At 52.1% G+C, this 18616-nt stretch overlaps 7 protein-coding genes across 7 annotated transcripts; 4 read left to right on the top strand and 3 right to left on the bottom strand.

Annotated features, from left to right (window-relative positions):
* Positions 1-531: 531 nt before the first annotated feature.
* On the top strand, positions 532-1200 carry COCCADRAFT_99653 (uncharacterized protein; the record flags this gene model as incomplete). The annotated part of the gene is made up of 1 exon (XM_007715469.1): positions 532-1200. One exon carries the CDS (start codon positions 532-534, stop codon positions 1198-1200), a length of 669 nt encoding a protein of 222 aa, XP_007713659.1.
* Positions 1201-3224: 2024 nt separating this feature from the next.
* Positions 3225-3917, top strand: COCCADRAFT_6175 (uncharacterized protein; the record flags this gene model as incomplete). The annotated part of the gene is made up of 2 exons (XM_007715444.1): positions 3225-3364; positions 3512-3917. 2 exons carry the CDS (start codon positions 3225-3227, stop codon positions 3915-3917), a joined length of 546 nt encoding a protein of 181 aa, XP_007713634.1.
* Positions 3918-4202: 285 nt separating this feature from the next.
* On the bottom strand, positions 4203-5969 carry COCCADRAFT_27365 (uncharacterized protein; the record flags this gene model as incomplete). The annotated part of the gene is made up of 2 exons (XM_007715448.1): positions 4203-5817; positions 5887-5969. The coding sequence occupies 2 exons, from the start codon at positions 5967-5969 to the stop codon at positions 4203-4205; spliced, it is 1698 nt and encodes a 565-aa protein (XP_007713638.1).
* Positions 5970-6517: 548 nt separating this feature from the next.
* COCCADRAFT_6173 (uncharacterized protein) lies at positions 6518-7769 on the bottom strand (the record flags this gene model as incomplete). The annotated part of the gene is made up of 4 exons (XM_007715443.1): positions 6518-6876; positions 6930-7403; positions 7454-7562; positions 7623-7769. The coding sequence occupies 4 exons, from the start codon at positions 7767-7769 to the stop codon at positions 6518-6520; spliced, it is 1089 nt and encodes a 362-aa protein (XP_007713633.1).
* A 550-nt stretch (positions 7770-8319) lies between these two features.
* On the top strand, positions 8320-11904 carry COCCADRAFT_99651 (uncharacterized protein; the record flags this gene model as incomplete). Its single annotated transcript, XM_007715468.1, has 6 exons — positions 8320-8606; positions 8660-9027; positions 9085-9371; positions 9585-10211; positions 10614-11159; positions 11212-11904. The coding sequence occupies 6 exons, from the start codon at positions 8320-8322 to the stop codon at positions 11902-11904; spliced, it is 2808 nt and encodes a 935-aa protein (XP_007713658.1).
* A 1203-nt stretch (positions 11905-13107) lies between these two features.
* COCCADRAFT_37955 (uncharacterized protein) lies at positions 13108-14340 on the top strand (the record flags this gene model as incomplete). Its single annotated transcript, XM_007715467.1, has 1 exon — positions 13108-14340. One exon carries the CDS (start codon positions 13108-13110, stop codon positions 14338-14340), a length of 1233 nt encoding a protein of 410 aa, XP_007713657.1.
* A 2409-nt stretch (positions 14341-16749) lies between these two features.
* COCCADRAFT_27360 (uncharacterized protein) lies at positions 16750-17983 on the bottom strand (the record flags this gene model as incomplete). Its single annotated transcript, XM_007715447.1, has 2 exons — positions 16750-17468; positions 17524-17983. 2 exons carry the CDS (start codon positions 17981-17983, stop codon positions 16750-16752), a joined length of 1179 nt encoding a protein of 392 aa, XP_007713637.1.
* Between the last annotated feature and the right edge of the window lie 633 nt (positions 17984-18616).

The following is an 18616-nucleotide window of genomic DNA, read 5'->3' as shown; positions in this document are numbered from 1 at the left end:
GCCATATGCACTGCACCTGCAGGGCTCCTCTTGCGGCACCACATCGCGGCCTGTCAAACATAAGTACTCGGCCTATCCTCGACAGCACGCCATTCACCCATCCGGCACTCTTGCGGAGGAAACACCACGGGCCCATACTAATATCATCATCACTTCTCTGCCTTTGTGTCCTTCCCCCTTCCCCAATCCCCCCAGGCACCAATCTCTATCCCCATTGTCCCCCCCCCAAGGCTGCACTGCGACTCCGCCTTACTGTGACTCTTCCGAGACGTGCGCCCAAAGTCACGCATACACCCCTTGCGTGTGCCCCTTCCAGCTGCTCCGACTACAAAAACACCTGCCTGCGCCCCCAGCTGCGAGCCCTCTGCAACGAGTGCTTTCACGCTGTTCCTTTGACCACCACCGGCACGGAGCCGGGAGGACAAGATTCTCTGTCACGTCGCCTTAGTCAAGGTTGAAAAAAGTTCAAAGCCCCCACTACCACTCCGCTTCGCTTGCCTATTCCGATCCATCAAGGACACCCTATCAGCCATGCCTTCCTATCTCCGCTCCAACCCTCGCGCCTACTCCTTCCCTCCATGGGTCGAGACGTCCGACGACGACTCCAGCCATCTGCCCGACATCGACGAGGACCCCTTTGCCCACTTCATCACCCCCATCACCGACGCCGAGGATCCCTACGAGCTGTCTCTGAGCGCCGGCATCGACGCCGACGAGGGACCACGCACCGCAAAGACGACCAAGTTCAGGTCCAACGTCGCCGGCAGGTGGGCTCGCTATGTCAAGCAGAACCACGCCCCACTCCACAACGTCTATCACGTGCCAACCATCTACGAGGAGGACGAAGAGTCCTTCATGGGGCTTGATGACGAACGCTTAAACGACACACCCCACGTGGTGTCTCAGCTTAGCCCATCAAAGATCAGCATTGCTGAACCAAGTCGAGGACGTGCCCAGGACCTTGCTGCCCGCAAGCAACAGAATCGTCGCCGCTACTCACGTACACTATCCGGCCATCGCCATTCTTGGCGAGAACCCAGCCCGGATCTCTTCACTGTAGACGAGTCAGAAGAGGACGAGGGCCCTGTGCTCCGTCGACCAAAAACCAGAAAAGCAAAGGATGGTGCCGAACGCCGGAGGTCATCGACAAGGTCAAAGTCAAGAGCAAGGGCAGACTCAGTGACAGACGTGTCGAGGTAAACCATGGGAAGGCATGGCAGCTACCTGCATCAAGACTGAGCAAGAAGAGGCAGTTTGCATACATGAAATTTACAGCATCAGCATTATGGAGCAGCAGGGGGGTATTTTGTTTTTGATTATCTAGCATTGCACGGTGTTGGTGGCTTTTTTGTTTCTCAGCGCACACGCGCACAGCATAAGAAGGCGTTTTTGGTATACCACGGGACTGTTTTGTCAGGGGAAGTTGCATTGGGAGGCGTTTACTTGTCAGCATTTACACCTATTCTTTTCCAGATTGCGCAACAGAAGCAGCATCGGGTCTAATGAGCAGATAGAGAGAGAGGCAAAAAAATCAACATGGTACTATCTCGAGCATACTCTGTGTTTGCAGTGGACAGGCTTCCCCTCATTCGAGCATATTCGTGCAATTTCGGTGCACAGCACGGGGGCACGTCACCCAGTGGACGTCTGACACTACTTGGGGGTGGAAAATCAATCTCCTGATGGTTACACATTTGTGATCAAGGATCCCCCCACCACACCAACCCCCACTAGTGCTGCACGCTAAGCAAGTGCAAGGTGCCGTGACCTCACGGCGCAGCCTCCGATACCCTTTTACCCCTCCATCCACCCCAAAATTCCCCTTCGTCGCGCGCTTACCGCCCTTATCCCAAACCTCCACTGTCTTGCCAGATCAGCGGCACCCAGCACCGTGCACACCCACAAAGCACCACCCATCGCAATCGTGATGCTCCACAGATGCTCCGACCTGCCCGCCGGCCGCGCACCTACTTACGACTCCATTCTGCCGCTGCGCAATGATAGCTGCCGGCATAATGCTATCCACGACGACCCAATCATCGACGGTCCACGCGGAAAATTCGGAGATGGAGTATCGCGCCCAGCGCTAGGCGAGCAGATATGAGATCTACCCTGACTGTGTGTGTCTGTTGACCTGACTTTGAGCTGACCACTTGTCATGTCCATGCATCAGAGACCCTGCGTTTTCTTTCTCAGTACTACTATCTCTAACCCCCCCCTCCCCCCTTCTCATCCTTCTTCTTCTGAGACGGGCGATCTTAGTCCGTCCAGGAAGGGCAATGCGTGATCACACGGCCATGATGAGCGGGCCGGCGTCGGCTAGGCTAACTATTCTCTCTGAACAGAGACGAGGCTGGCGTAATGGCGGGGTAGTCTACGCCGATGGCGGAATTCATGTATGTACTACGCCGCATGTACGTACCAGTACGCCTCACACAGCAGTGCGCGTCCTGTGTGATTTTTTTTGGACGAATGAGGGTTGTTGGAAAAAAGGGCCGAATTGTGGGGGTGGACTACGACTACATTCAATTGCATGTTCAGAAGTGGCTGCATGCAGCAGCACAGACTAGCATGCACGCCCGGTACGTGGCTCAGGTGCGCAGCGAAAGAAGATGATAGAATCTATGTGTGGATGAGGGTGTGTACTGGTCTACGAACAAAGGATGCGATTGCGCGCAGATGGTCGCGATGACATGCGTAGCGCTGCAACCGCCTACCCTATCACCATGGCGAAACGTAGGGTAAAAAAAAAGTTTAGGGCACTTTACCCCTCGGGCGTATCGCTAACAAGGCCCACGCCCGAGGAGAGAGATCGACACCCGTGTGGAAAAAAAAGTGGTCTTCTAGATGCATTAGGCAAAGCTGCAATGATTCAGCTAGTGCGGGTTAAAAGGGGACTTGCTATTCATAAGTACGTGTAACTAACAATTTACATGACGAAACGAAGATCAAACACGCAATTGCCTTTGCTTTTTGGATTTGCAAAAATGGTGCTAGGTGGAATCAGCGTGGGTGCGCATGTAAGGATGCGTGTGCGTTGTCAGTGGTATGGGGTGTCGTGTCCCAGCAGAGCGGATGATATCGTGATTGGTCGGAGCCTTTTCCTGGTTCTCATGACGTCGCTACCCAAAGTAACCCCAGCTTTCTCTCCCTTTCTTCGTAGTATACCCATGCACCAACCTCCCTCCCAAACGTCACCACCACCATTTATTCCTAACGCCATCATGCCACGCCTAGACGACAACACACAACAAACCCTGCGCGATGCAGAGCAAGGCATCAAGCGCCACACATTCAACGCCTGGGATAGCTTCAGCAACTTTGCGCTTCGCGATAACGTGCTCGAGGTAGCCGTCGGCTTAATGTACAGTGATACCCTTTTTTTGTCTTGCAAGGATCAAAAAAAATTCCTTCCTTCTCAATGGCCCGATTGCTTGCGCCTCCCCCCCCCAGAGTGTGTGTAGTGTAGTGTAACCGGTATACTAACTCTGGCCACCCACCCCCCTCGCAGTCTCGCAGCCTCCTTCACCGCCTGCGCAAATGCTCTTGTGTCCGACATCATCCTGCCTATAATCTCACTCCTACCCTTTCTCTCGCGTAACCTCGATGCCAAGTTTGCCGTCCTGCAGCACGGCCCAAACTATAATACCTCCATCTCAAACGGCTACAATACGCCGAAGCAGGCCGTTGATGACGGTGCTGTGGTACTTGCCTACGGCAATTTTCTCGACAAGATTGTAAGGTTTATTATTGTTGCGCTGGCGCTTTGGGTCATTGCGCTGGCTTATAGCAGGGGCAGCGGCGACAATATTGTCAAGAGGCAGGTCAAGTGCAAGTTTTGTAGGAAATATATTAGTGAGAAGGCTAAGCGGTGCGTGAATTGTACTAGCTGGACGGATGGTAGAGAGGATAGGTGAGGGGTGTGTAGAACAGGGTTTGAATAGTAGGGGGGGGGGGGTTTGAAAGAAAAGATTCGTCGCTCAAGTAATGCTATTGGTGAGAAAATAAGGCACTTATGAAATTGATGACTGCATGATAGTTCGTGAGCGGGAAAATCAGGTGTGTACTAGGCGGCTTTTCTCAAAAATCAAGACTCAAGAAATACCAGAATACAACACTCTCGTCTACAATATACTCGAACTGCTTCGAGGCAAATCGTATTTTCAGACCCCCCCCCCTGACACACACATATCCGCATCTCCTTAACCCTCCAGAAACTTAGCCACAAACTGCGCAACCTCGCGTGGTCTCTCCACCATGGGCAAGTGTCCAGCCCCATCTACAACCTTGAGCTCAACCCCCTTCCCCAGCTTCTCCGCCATATTCTCCTTCATAGTCTTCGGCAGTACACCATCGCCTGCACCGACCAAAAACGCGCCTTTACCCTGATACCCCGCCATCTTCTCCCTGATATCATACTCATGCAGCGCCCTGACCGAGTCGCGGAAGCCCGGTAGCGAATTCGTCTTGACCATATCCTTGACGCGCTGGATCTTCTTGGCCAATTCGGCGTCGTCGTAGGATTCCTTGACGAACCACCTGCGGACCGTGATCTCTGCGAGGTCCTCGCCTACAATGGGGTTACCAGATGCTGTTTTCAGGCCTTCCTTTTCCGCGAGCTCGACGCGCTCGTTCCATGCTTTGGCGTTGGTGGCGGGCGCGAAGGCGTTGGTGTCGCAGCCGATAAAGGCGGAGATGCGGTGCGGGTAGGAGAGCCCTGCGTTGAGGGCTGTGGCGCCGCCGAGCGAGACGCCGATGATGGAGGCTGTTTTGGCGCGGAGGGCGTCGAGGAGCGTTATCACGTCTTCGGCGAGGGTGTGCACGGTAATTGGGGATGTCGAGTCAGGCGGTAGGGTGTTGCGGCCGCGGGTGTTGTAGCGCAGGATGCGGTACTTGTTGTTTGTAAGGTTGAGGAACTCGGTGACGAAGTCGTCCCAGATGCCGTAGTCGACTAGGATACTGTTTGCGAGGACGAGGAGTGGTGCGTTGGGGTCGCTGGAGCCTTCGAGTCGGTAGGGGAGTTCGACGCCGTCTTTTGTTGTGACGAAGCTTTCTATCACTGGTCGTTGCTCTGGCGTGGTATGTGCTGGGTGCGTCTTTACCTTGCCCTCTGTTGTCTCTACGGCAAATGTGTCTTTGCTTGCGAGACTCTGCAGATCACGCTGTGCAGCGCCAAACGTGTAGTATAGCTCATATGCCCTCCTCTTGCGGTCCTTGACCACGTCCTTGTATATCTTGTCGCACCACTCTGTTGTGATAGCCGCCTTGAACTCTGGTCCTCCAAGTCCGTTCTGCAGGCCATACTCGTGCAGCGCGAGATATTCCTTCTCCGTCTTGTGTCCGCTTTCAAGGTCCAGATATGAAGTGACAAATCTCCTTGTTCGTCTCCACCCGGGAACCTTTTGCAGAAGCGGTACATGCTCTTCCTCGTACCACTTCCTCAGCTCCTCCTCTTTACCTGCACCATCCTGCAGCGCGAAGCTCACAGCAATCATGACGTTCTTCTCGCCCTCATTCTCCACTTTCTGCAGGTCCTTGAAGTCGTTTCCCTTCCACTCCTTGAGCAGGTCATAGGATCTTCTGTCCACGAAAATCTGCTTCATAGTATCCCTCTCCCGTTGCGACTGCGCCGGCGCACTACGAAGTTTCAGATACGGTTCTCTCGTCAACCATTCGAGCTCGTCAAAGTCGTAAACAGCCATCCACTCAGGCTTGTCTTTTGAGCCGGGCGCATCCTCGAGATCGGTTGCGCGGTAGCGGAAGCCATTGTTGCAGAACGGCAGGCGAAGTCGGTTGGGACCGTGTTCGTTTTGGTACCTTGGGGGGATAAAGGTTAGATGGGATCTTGACGAAGCCAGAATTCGACTGTCTAAAGAGTCAACTTACCAGTCGTGAAATTGTGCTTCTGGCAGACCCTCTTTGGGCTGCATAGTCACGTACAAAATGCCTGGAGTTGACTTGGACGCCATTCTGTCTTGCTAGTGTGGGGTGGCTGTAGTAAGTCCGCAATGTTCTTTTGTCGTTGAACGTGTTTTGACTACAAGCAGAAATAGAGGACAGATCTTGAGAAAGAAACTACAAGGTTGGTATTGAATTCAGCGAACGTTAACCTAATCTAAACTACAATGCCGTGGTGCGGACCATGACGAAGTTGGAGGGGGAAGAAGAGCTTCCCCGATGTTATTTGCCGGCTGCCGCTAGACTGGGGGCAAAACACTTCCAGCGCTGCCCCTCATTCCTCCGTGGTTGAACATAAATCCGCAAGACTTCTCGCCAGGTTTCCGGGCACAACCCGGCCGCAGCGGAGAAGATACACTCGGCATGCATCTTTTATTCGCTTGGTCGTGCGAATCACACGTCAGCTGGAAGTTTGTCCCCCCATCCTTCAAGGCGCCAAGACATTTCCTTAAAGGGTGGAAAAGTTTAAGAGTAACTCATTCCATGGCGTAGAATGACAATCAACAATGTATCAAATTTCCATGGATTGCTGTAGCATTCATATTTCGTCCTGGACAAACTAGTCGTACCATATGGCATTCATACCAAACCCTTTCTCTCCAATCTCCAACCTTGCAACCCTTGCAAGGAACTCATCATGCCATCTATAAATCTCAATTCCACCCTTCTCGTCGTCGGTAAGTGCGAGCCACTCATCCGACCAAGGGCATGGAGAGACTGCATTAGAATGGCCGCCAGAAGTTGGTGTAGGATTAAGACAAATCTGTCGTTCGATAGCGCCCGACGGCGCGACTTTGAAAGCAGCGATATAACCGGTGAGATCAAACGAGTTGGACCGGGACGTAGCGAAAAGGTAATTGCCGGACTTGTTTAGGAAACAGACATCTGACCGGTACATTGTGTCTGCGTTGGGAATACCTAAGGTGCCTATTTTAGCGGTGAATATACTAGGCGGTGAGTATAGCGCTTACCAGGCGGTATCAAGGGATACACCTTGTGAGTGTAGATTGGTAGCTTGGTCTTTGGATCAATCACATACTCGCACAGCCTGTTTCCTCCTTCCATCAAAGCGTAGAGATAGTTACCCGAGGGATGCATCTCTACCCATCTAGGATGGTCCTTTGGAGCCGGCGCTTCAGTGAAGCCTACTGTTTCTACCCTGCCCTCATCATCTATCTTCTTGTGACACCACACCCGGTTCGCCCACATGTCTGCGCTGTAGAGGTAAGTTTCTGAGGGGTCGAAGACCATGCCGTGGATTGCGGTTTTCTCGCAGTATTCGAAATTCTGGATGTTTTCCTTGATGTGTCCGGAGGAGTTGACCGAGAAGATGTTGCCATAGCCAGCATAGTCGTAAAACGGGTTGCAGTATACGGCATACGGTGGCTTTTTCGCGGGAAGGAGGAAGATGGCGCGTGTTTTTGTGTCGGCATCATTTGCTTTGGCTGTAATACCTGTCAGCAAGTAATCGTGAGGATGTTCAGAAGTCGCATACGATGTCCGCCAATTGGGAAGCTTCCTGTGTGCACAATCTCGCCCGGACTCTTCACCTCATGTGAACTCCATTTCTTCATTGATGCGCCGTAGATATTCTTCCTTTGGTGCTGTGTTGCTGTTGATCAGTCACTGCTGGTGTCATCAAGGCTCGTGGGTTGTGCGCATACGTCAAAGGCCATCCAGCTGATCGGTTCATCCTCTGGGATTTCGGTCTTCTTCACCAACTCCAGCTTCAGCGTTTCATCGTCGAAGGAGACTGTGATTATCACACCTGGCGGCGTCCATGTGCCGATCATGAGGTGGTGTTTGACCATGTTGAGAGCTTGTTCTTTTCACAGCAGCGACTTGCGCGTCGGTAGTGTGGAGGGTGCAAAGGAATTGGGACCCCCCGACGTCTTCTACTGTTCCACTTCCGACTACCCACGCAAGATCAAGCATGGTGTCGCATAGGCAAATGTCCGAGGTCAGTACCGAGGGCGGGGCAGTGGCGCTGACGCCGCTTAGTATGAGGGATAAAGGGCGGGAAAGACTTCTTCCCCAATAGCCTGGCTGTGATTGGCCAGCCGCCAAAGAACCCCATGGGCCAACCCGGCACTGTGACCCCTCATGCTCCCAGCCCGTCTCAGAGCCGGTGCAGTATGCCGTAGCTACATCTGAAAAGGCTTCATCGCCTGATGTGCGGCTAGGTACACGGCGGTTTCTAACAGCGCTCATTCGGTTGGCGGATCCGGGGTGTTCCAAGATGCTATTTATTAAGATCCCTCATGCCCCAGACGTCAGAAACAATCCAACACCACTCCACTCTCTAAAACCTGCTTGATAACATATCTTCTCTTGCACATTCATATTTTTGACACAACCAAAATGGACCCAAACACACAACAAGCGCCCAACCTCGAAAACAAGGGCGGGCATCGCTTCGACCCTAACTTCACCGATGCTGTCATCAACGCCATGGGACCCGCGGTACCAGACCGGACACGATTTGTTATGGGCAAGCTGATCAGACATCTCCACGACTTTATTCGTGAGGTCGAGTTGACCAACGACGAGTGGTTTGAGGGTGTACGATTTGTCAACTCCATTGGCAAAACCACCACCAGCACCAGGAACGAGGCGCACCGTATCTCTGATGTCCTTGGAGTAGAATCGTAAGCATTACAGTTGGCAAAATAGTTAGACCATTTCGCTGACACACTCGTAGACTGGTCGATGAGATCGCTCACATGCACATTAACGAGTCTGGCGAGACACCTACTTCCTCAACGATTCTCGGCCCTTTCTGGTCGCCACACTCGCCATTCCGCCCACTTGGCGATACCATTGTCCGAAACCCCCACCCCGATGGCCAGACCACTCTCATGCACGGCAAGGTCATTGACCTAGACACCAAGAAGGGCATCCCCAACGCCGTCATCGATATCTGGCAAGCGAGTGCCAACGGAAAGTACGATTTCCAGGACCCTGACAACCAGGAGCCAAACAACCTGAGGGGAAAGTTCACCACAAACGAGAACGGCGAGTACTGGTACTACTGCTACAAGCCCACAGCGTACTCGCTGCCTACCGATGGTATGTTGAAATATAACTCCACACCAAAACGTGAACCTGACTAACCCACCATAATAGGCGCTGCTGGCCAGCTGTTCAAGACCCTCGACCGCCACCCTTTCCGCCCCGCTCACATCCATCTCATGGTTTCAGCAGACAACTACAAGCCTTTGATCACTCAACTATACCCCCGTGATGACCCATACGTCACCAACGACACCGTCTTTGCTGTCAAGGATGATTTGCTTCTCGACTTTGTGCCTAGCACGGACCCCAAGGCCAAGCTCGACTTGACATACAACGTCACACTTGCACCTTCTGGCAAGAAGTCGACCAGACTTGAGGGCATTCCCAGGCTACCAAATGTGTTTGATGAGCAGAGCAGGCTGTGAGAATCTAGCGTTTGCAGTGTCTGTTATATAAATGTTGTATTTAGCGGAATTGATGGGAAACACCCTCCTGAATGAAAACAAAATGAAAGCATTTTCAAGACCATTAGAAAAACGGCTCCGGGCACCGGAAAGCAATTCCGTCATATTTCCGCTCTTTACGTGTGCTGGCTATAAATTCAAGTCCAGTCCCCCTTTCATCTGATAATGCTCCTCCGTCAATTCCACTTTTCACGCCCTCTTTCTTGTGTCTGCTTACCCATAACCTACTCACGGGCCTTCACTCCATCTGTCAGAGCCAAAATGCGTGTCCCATATGCCCCCAGCGAACCTCCAAATGAAGAGGCGCGTCCGATCTACGAGCGCATCGCCGAGCGACGAAAGCCCCGCCCCCTCATTCCTCTTGATCTGGCGCTCCTCCACAATCCCGCCGTAGCAGACGGCTGGAACTCGTTCATCGGCGCCATCCGCACCAAGACCAGCCTCCCGGACACACTTAAGGAGCTTGCAATCAGCCGAGTAGCAGTACACAATCACGCAGTGCACGAATGGGATATCCACGCTGCGCTCGCGCACAAAGCTGGCGTCTCAAAACAGGTGCTGCAAGCCGTCTTCGACTTACCTGTGACCAAGCATGGAATGGTTGCGAAGGAGGTCCCTGCTGGGTTCAGTAGTGAAGAGTATGCAGTCATGGTGTACACCGATCAAATGACGGTCGAGGTACAGGTTGAGGATGAGGTCTCTGAAATGGTCAAGCGGGCACTGAGCGACACCATGGTTGTAGAGTTGACGGCCACCATTGCGGCATACAATGCCGTGAGCAGATTCTTGGTGGCATTAGATGTGGGGGAGTGCAATGGAAGACCCATGAAGCGCGTGGACGAGCTTTGAAGGCGGTACACCACCGCGATAGAGGACTGTCGTTAACACTTAGGTGTCGCGAAATTGTTTTTCTTTTTTTGCATAATATGTATTTAGCCAAGGCGCGGGATGACGCTGCTGTCTCTTCCCCAGACCAGACGTAACCTCCTCCGCATTTTAGGAAGGTGCCTCGGCTCATCAGCCGCCGCAAACCGAACGTACATTATTCAAACATCTCACGACTTTCTCGTCGCTTGTGCCGTTCTTCACACACTTTTTTCTCCTTGTTTTTCTTGCACACAGTCATAAACCATGGCGTCTCTAGCTCACCGTCTCCTCACACGAAGTATCCGCCAGTCGCGCATTCGTCCTACCCTCATCACCACCGCGCAACGCTACGCATCTACAAAGCACCCTCAAAATTTCACACCACCCACACAATCCGACCTCGATGAGCTCCGCGAATCAGTTCGTGAGTTCGCCCGCCGTGAGATCCCAGAGGAAGTCGCAGCGCAAACAGACCGCCAAAATGCTTTCCCCAACGATATGTGGCAGAAGTTCGGTGAAGCAGGCTTCCTGGGTATCACGGCCGATGAGGAGTTTGGCGGTCTAGCAATGGGATACCAAGCACACTGTGTTGTCATGGAGGAGCTCTCAAGGGCGAGCGGAAGCATTGGGCTGAGCTATGCCGCCCATAGCCAGCTTTGTGTCAACCAGCTGGTGTTGAACGGAAACGCCGAGCAAAAAAAGAAATACCTGCCTGGATTGATCAGCGGCGAGCAGATAGGAGCCTTGGCCATGAGTGAACACGGTGCGGGAAGTGATGTTGTAAGCATGCGGATGGCTGCAAAAGAGGTGGATGGTGGGTATTTGCTCAATGGCACGAAGATGTGGATTACCAACGTACGTCTGTTCTTCCTCCTGGGAGTAAAGATACTGACGCTGACGAATATAGGGACCTGATGCTCATACCATTGTTGTTTACGCTAAAACCGTTCCCGATGGAGCTAGCAAAGGCATCACGGCTTTCATTGTCGAAACCTCATCCAAGGGTTTCAGTGTAGCCAACAAACTTGACAAACTCGGCATGCGCGGTTCCAACACGGGCGAGCTCGTCTTCGAGGATGTCTTCGTTCCCAAGGAGAACGTGTTAGGCGAGATCAATCGTGGTGTCCGCGTACTAATGGAGGGTTTGGATCTCGAACGACTTGTTCTTTCGGCTGGTCCCTTGGGTCTGATGCAAGCCTCGCTTGACAACGTTCTGCCATACACCCACCAGAGGAAGCAGTTCGGCCAACCTATTGCACACAACCAACTCATCCAGGGAAAACTGGCAGACATGTACACAAAGTACAGGGCATCGCAGTCTTTCACATATAGTGTTGCGCGCGCTGTCGACGAGTCGCACGCTAGCCCGAATATCAAGACGCAGGACTGCGCAGGCGCGATTCTGTATGCCGCCGAAAGGGCGAGTGAGGTCGCAGCTGATGCCATCCAGCTAATGGGCGGTATGGGATATATGAACGAGGTGCCTGTAGGAAGGATACTAAGAGACGCCAAGCTTTACGAGATTGGAGCTGGAACAAGTGAGGTTAGGAGAATGGTTATTGGAAGGGCATTCAACAAGGAATATAAACAGGAGATATGAGATACTGGCATAGTTTCATGTAAAAGAGATATCTAAAAAGTTCAATACCCACTTCATCATTCTCTGAGTCGTTGTAGGAGCTTTCTTCATTCTAGTATGTCCATAACTTCACTCAGAATGTCACTTTATTCTTTATTCTTTACCTTTCGATTACTGCTTGCGAGACAGGACATATTTCATCTTCTGGGCTCCGCAAACTAGTCTCTTCGGATTGTTCATGGCTGATCATGTTCCTCCTCCATATCGGGCTTCGAACTCATACCCCCTGCTTATCCTCTAGGTTCAACAAAGCAAAATCAGTACATCATATGTAAATGGGAATTTCAAACTATCTAGATCTTTGGCAGAGTACGCATTTCATTTCTGTGTACTAACTAGCCAAGGTGCATAGTGATGAAAGTGAAGAGACAGTGCCCGTCGCCCACCATACTTAGCGCTGGTGTCTCTCACTCTGTATCAACGGCAACGTCACGCGCACCAATGAATACTATATGTATGCTGCCAACATCATCCAAACATAACTGTTTCACTTTTCACTATCTGGCATACCGCCGTCGTCCTCCATCCTCCGGTCACGCCCTGTATGCCCCTTGGTATCTGCACGTAGGGGACAGGGCGCTTCGCGACATCAATAGCCACTGCTGGACCAAGTGTAGACAGGCAGGTCTACGAAACTTACGCACTGATAAGCTCAAAAAATGACATGGAAAGCTTCTTTCTAGGCGAGAGTAGGAAGTACCTCTTCCTACTCTTCAACTTATCACACCCGCTTGATATTTAGGATATGCTGGCAAATCGGTCTAGACGTCTACGCTAACCTGGAAGAACCGCAATGATCAGCAATCAATGCATCGTAGCTACAGTATTCAACTTGAACAAGACGTTCAGCAACCGGCACCAGTAGAGGGTGCTGTATCGAGTGTTGACGGGCATAGACAGAGCGATACAATGCAGTACTACCAGTCAATACGAAACCCGGCTCCAAGTGCTCGACGAAATAGCGCCTCCGCTACTAGCAAACAGTTCGCCAAGACCACTAGCAAGGTGATACTGGAAGGAACGCGTTCAGAGTGACCGTCACTTCCTCAGGCGGCGTGACTCCTTCCACTGTTTATGGTCGCGCACCTACTCACCCCGCTACTCACTTCAACCGCCGCCTTAACCTCAACCTCAACCTCAACCGGCACACCATTGCTGCCCATCATGGTTGACAAAGCAAAGACTCCAGATCCATCTTCGTCAACGACTCGCCGCGATCGGGACAGCAGCCCCGAGCTCGGCAGTCCACCAAAGGCCATCACAGTCTACAACAAGCACACCGGCCGTCCCATCCGCAGGAGTGCAGGCAAAATCAAGAAACCCGACGGCTATGTGAGCTTCGAAGCTGACGATGCCGACCTTTTTACGACAGAAGAAAGTGAGGATGAAGAAGATGAAGACATGGAGCCTCGTGGTCGAGCAAACAAAAGAAAAAAGCGCAAACGTAGCCCCTCCCTTCCATCCCCTCGCCCTGAGCCTATCATCTACAACCAAGAGCTTGATGAAATGACCGATATTGAGGAAGGCGTCCGCTGCGACTCGAGAAAGCCTCCGCCGATAACGTTGCAGTTCAACGTCCCACTAGGCTTTCATGGTCCCCTCTTTGTCAAGCTCGACCGCACCCTCATACACAAGCAAGATGACCTGCACGAGATGAGGCCGATTAAATTGAAAAAGATCCGTCTAGCTTCAGAGCCGACGAAAACAGTCTCGGTGCGCCCCAAGGGATTCACGGATTTGCCACCAGAGCTGCGTAATAACATCTATCGCCGTCTTTTTGCACAAAAAGACCCCGATCAAATGCTCACGATCCCCGCAGTCAGAGGTAGTGGCCCTAATAGGAGTCTTGCAAGGTCGTCTCAGTTCCTCCGGACGTGTAAGCTAGTTCATAATGAAGGCTGTTCGATTCTGTACGGCGAAAACGCTTTCTCCTTCCATCGCCATTACGCAACCCGCGCTCCGTTTTGGGACATTGTCCCCAAAGAGATTGGCTATCAAGACGTCTTGCATTTTCTGAAGATGATCGGTTCAGAAAACCTACAGTATCTTCGTGATATAAAGTGGGTATTCGACGACGCCTGTCCGCGGGATACGCCGTATCTCACGTCCAATGAGCAGCGCCGATATCTCAACGACGAGTATTTACTCAACTGTTTGCGTGTCCTCCGTGATGCCAAGAAGCTCCGCAAAATCACTCTATTCTTCGGTGGGCGTCGACAGCTGCAGTGCTCTGATCACAGATTTCTGGGCTATCTAGAGCAGATTAAAGCAGATGAGGTGGTGCAGTCGGCGGACAGATGGTACTCGCATCGCGAAAAAGCTCATCCACTGGCTTGGTCAGAGCTCAAGGCTACCATGACGAGAAAGAAGAAGCTCTATGAGAAGGAACAATCTTGATGACCGAGATGGTATACAAATATGGATCTGTGACGTAGGGGAATACTGCACTAGGTAGTCCGTGGTGAGTCGAGCCCACTAGCTTACCATATATAAGTATACTCCAGCTCCTCTCACCTTGTCCACCTATGACCTTGTCCGCCTATGACCTTGTCCGCTCATCACCTTGTTCATTCACTATCTTGTCCGCTCATTATCTTGTCCACCCACTACTTTGTTCGCCCATCACCTTGTCCGCTTATCGCCTTGTCCGCCCATGTAACATATCTGAGTATCAAAATAAAACCTATGTATTTCTTTAAGTACTCGTCCTTAGTATCTCACGATTGTTATAGAGGTGAAGAGTGATACCATGACATTTGTAAATTTGTTCAACCATCCATACACAGTTCAGCAACTGTAATGTACACCTAGCTATCGGTCGGGGTACGGGGTTCTTCACCCAGTAGCGAATGGCGTCATGGCCATGGGTACTTGCGGACAAGGCATTTTTCAAGGCAAATTTCATCTGCGGCACGGTCTACTTACCAATCCATCCCTCTTCGAAGATACACAAAAGCACGATATGATTTACATAAAGACGGTTCACAGCTCCCGATGCATTGATTAGCGCAATAAAATGATGTTTGTTCCGCCAACCTAGACTGAACCCCCGTTCGCCGATCGCACTGTGCCTCAACGGCGGATAAATGCAAAAGAAAAAAGAAAGAAAACCTGGCCTTCCTCCCCTGCCTGCCTACCTTGGCATCTTTGTGTATCTGATCCTTTTTTTCTCCACCTTGGACTACCCCACTTTGGAAAAAAACGGACAATCGGACATCAACGCCTAGTCCAGAAATTGGCCCGCCCCCCTCCCTTCCTTCCCTTCTCTCTCCCTTTCGCGTGGGAAGTAGCGGGAACGGACGGGTGGCCTAAAACAGAGAAAGAAAGCAACCGAACACATACTACTACACCAAAAAAAAACGGCTGCCCAATATCAAAACGGGAAACCCGGGAACGCTAGTAATGAAATCCGTACCTTGCATAAGCGAGCCCTCCCTTCCCTTCTGCCGCCCCCCGTCGTGGGTTCGGGCGCCTATGTACGTTAAGGTACGCGCAAATTAAGAAAATACGGGTTCGTTGTGTGTGTGTGTGTGTGTGTGTGTGTGCGTGTGCGTGCATGTGCGGCCGTCTTGCATGAACCATGGTTTGAACCATGTGGTGTGCCACGCGATGCCATTTGCCGGGCTACCTAGTATATGCTTTTGGGTTGGGAAGGGTTGGGAAGGGTTGGTGGGATAGATGGATGGGGTTTGCTAGGGAGGGGTTAGGGTGAAGGTTCCACTTAACTTTATTTAGACTTCGAGATGTGGGAATGATGAAGGGGGGATAAGGGGGAGGCAAAGATCGCCCCGGGTTTGATGCGGCGTTGTTTGTCACGTTTTTTTGGGGGGGGGGGGAGGTCGATAAGAGGGGGCGATCGAGGGACTACTCCAAGGGAGTTTGGGGGGTCTGTTCGCTTCTGCCATCTGCCTCTGCCGTGTTTGTGGAGCTACGAGAGGTAATGGTGCTCTGTCGGCGTATATGTTGGAATAAGGTTGGTTGATTAAAATCTGCATGCATGGTGATAATAGCATACCCCGCTTATAGGGTGAGCCAGCCCAGCCACATTGTGCATTTTTGTATATATTATAGTTTTGTGCTACAGTGTCCTATTTCAGGGTGCACGTCCGTTGTGGCCCCGCTGTGCTAGGTGCGTCTGACCGTATACCCGGGTTTTGGGCGTGGGTTGAGATTGTTGAGGCTGGCTGATATGGATAATATGGTGTGTTATAGTAGAGGCTGGGGCGGGCTTATGGGCGCATTCTGAGCCGTTTTTTTCTTGTATTTCAAGATACTTGGCGAATATGATCGTTTGCCGATCTGGTAATATTTATCTCGTGTACAGGTGGACGACGCTGCTGTTGCGGCTATGTGTGTACGTATTGTCATATCGATATAAGGAGCAGATGACGCGGCAGTAGGCAGATATGTAGTGTACAAGTGTTTCTGCTTGCAAGACTGTTTTTGTGCTCGTTCCGTCCCGTAACCAAAACGTAGTACGCGTGCATGCTGAGAAAAATGTACGTCATACTCGTCTGTATGTGCGGCCCGAGGCAGTGTACATACTTACGTACATGTTCAGGGGAGTGAAGTGAGTTGAGCAGTTTTGAGATGACAATTGCGTGACACATGATTACTGTCCATGCGCCGAAGGAACCCTTCATTACCGGACTTTGGGAACAGCGCCGGATTCGTATTCCACGCGTTTAGCGATACATCCGCGCTTGTTTTCGGGCCGTTAACGGCGATGATCGTATGGAAGACCATGTGGCAGAAAAACGCCGTGGGTTATGTAAGTATGTACGTGCATACTATACATGGCCTGAGCTATGAAGCTTTTCCTTGTCGTTTCTTGAACTCTTCGATCCAGCCGGCAGCCTTGTCCTTTGGAACCACGCTGATGGATACTAGACCATCGACGATCTCTGGCTTCCCGCTTCCTAGGACCTTGCCAAGGCTCATCTTCTTGCCTACCTTGATTAGCCCGCCGGCTGCTGTCTCCATGTACGCTTCTACATTTTCCACCGTGTACTCGTGCTTCTGGTCCCATGGTAGGGGAAAGATGTAGTCCAAGTGTTGGTCTAGTTTCTCCTTTTCAGAGAATGCCTTAATAAAGTCTGATTGCGAGTCCATAGGATAGAGCAATATGACCGGGAATGTCAGTGTCGAAGAAGGATCCATGCTGTTCTCCAGCTTGACCGTTGCATCTTCTAGATCTGGCGCCTTGTCCGTGTTTCGGGTAAGGATGTTTCTGCTCTTGAGGGCAAGTTGCAGTGTTGCACGCTCCGAGGCAGCCTTTGCCTCGCGCTCTCGACGCGCCTTTTCCACAGATTCTACGTACTTTTTTCGAGTCTCAATCTTGGTTTGAAGAGCTTTGAGCGGTCCATTGGTAGGGTCCAAGGCTAGTCCACGATTGCAGGCCCATGCAGCCTCGTCTAGCTTGTTCAACTCCAAGCCAGCAGTGGCAGATCTGTAGAAAGCCTTGACATTTGCTGGGTTGATGTGAAGTGCAGCTACGCAATCTTGGATGCATGAGCGGAAGTTCTCTGCACCATGTCAGTTGATCTGTCATCTAAACATGCTCCCTTGTGCACGACGTACTCTTTTCCAAATTGCACAGTGCTCGGTTGACGTAGACAGCCTCTGCAATTGACCTCTCCTTGTTTGCCTCCTCTTGCTCATCCAGCTCGTCATCGATAACGCCCGGCCCTGCAACGTCTGAGCCTCGATGGGTCTGCGGGCCTTTGAGGGCTGCTATTGCCTTTGTGTAGAACTCCTTTGCATTGGACCACTGCTTTGTCCTTGCGCAGTCGTTGCCCTGCTGGCGGAAGTTTTCTGCAATTTCAGCACGGGTGCCTTCATATGCCAATGCCTTGAGCGCTTCGAGGGCCATGTTGTCGCCACCCTCACCATCTGTTTCATCCAGGCTTGTCATGAAAAGCGGCATGCGGTTCATCTCCTTGAGCAAATCGTCCACAGCCTGCGATTTCACCTCGGCCATGGCGGGTGGCATGTCCGCAGAAGGCTGCGGCGCTGGCACGTTCTGGTCATTTTGTGCCATGGCGTCGCTCGTGAACTCTTTCCCAGAGGTATTGTTGGACCTGGCTCAAGTTGCGCTCGGCGTGATGACTGTGTGCATGAAATTTTGGCGGATGGTCGCTTAGTCACGTGGATGTGGCGGGGGCTCGGGGCTCGGGGTCCCCTGGGTTTGGGCGCACTGTCGTCCCTGCCCAAGTGGCCAAAGATGGAAAAGGCCACAACCACACCACAATACGCACACTCACACTAGCAACGCAACGGCCAGGGGAGAGGGTGCACAACAACCAGAGGGGCGTGCCGGACGCAATGCCAGCACGGCACCATTCCTTCCGCCCCTCATGCTCTACGCGATCCTGCCCGGCGCAGTGTCTAGACGGCGCCAGGTCCGAAGGAATCCTAGCTGATTACGACGCAAAACTCCTATTTGCCTGCTTCGTCCAGGTATATCCGACGGCCCCGAGCAGACGTCGGCACACCTGGTGCACAAGAAGAAGCAGAAACATACCCGACCAGCTCCTTGCATCCCACACTGCTACCAGGACCGTTTGGTGACATGTCGTCGCCCTCATCGTTACGGTTGCACAGTACCCTGCAGCGATTCTGCAGCCGTCCGCACATCGGGTCCACTCGCCGCGCCTGCAGGTGGACCAGGACG

Source organism: Bipolaris zeicola (genome assembly GCF_000523435.1).
Source record: "Bipolaris zeicola 26-R-13 unplaced genomic scaffold scaffold_106, whole genome shotgun sequence".
Classification (NCBI taxonomy): domain Eukaryota; kingdom Fungi; phylum Ascomycota; class Dothideomycetes; order Pleosporales; family Pleosporaceae; genus Bipolaris; species Bipolaris zeicola.
This window is presented reverse-complemented; position numbering and strand designations above follow the sequence as displayed.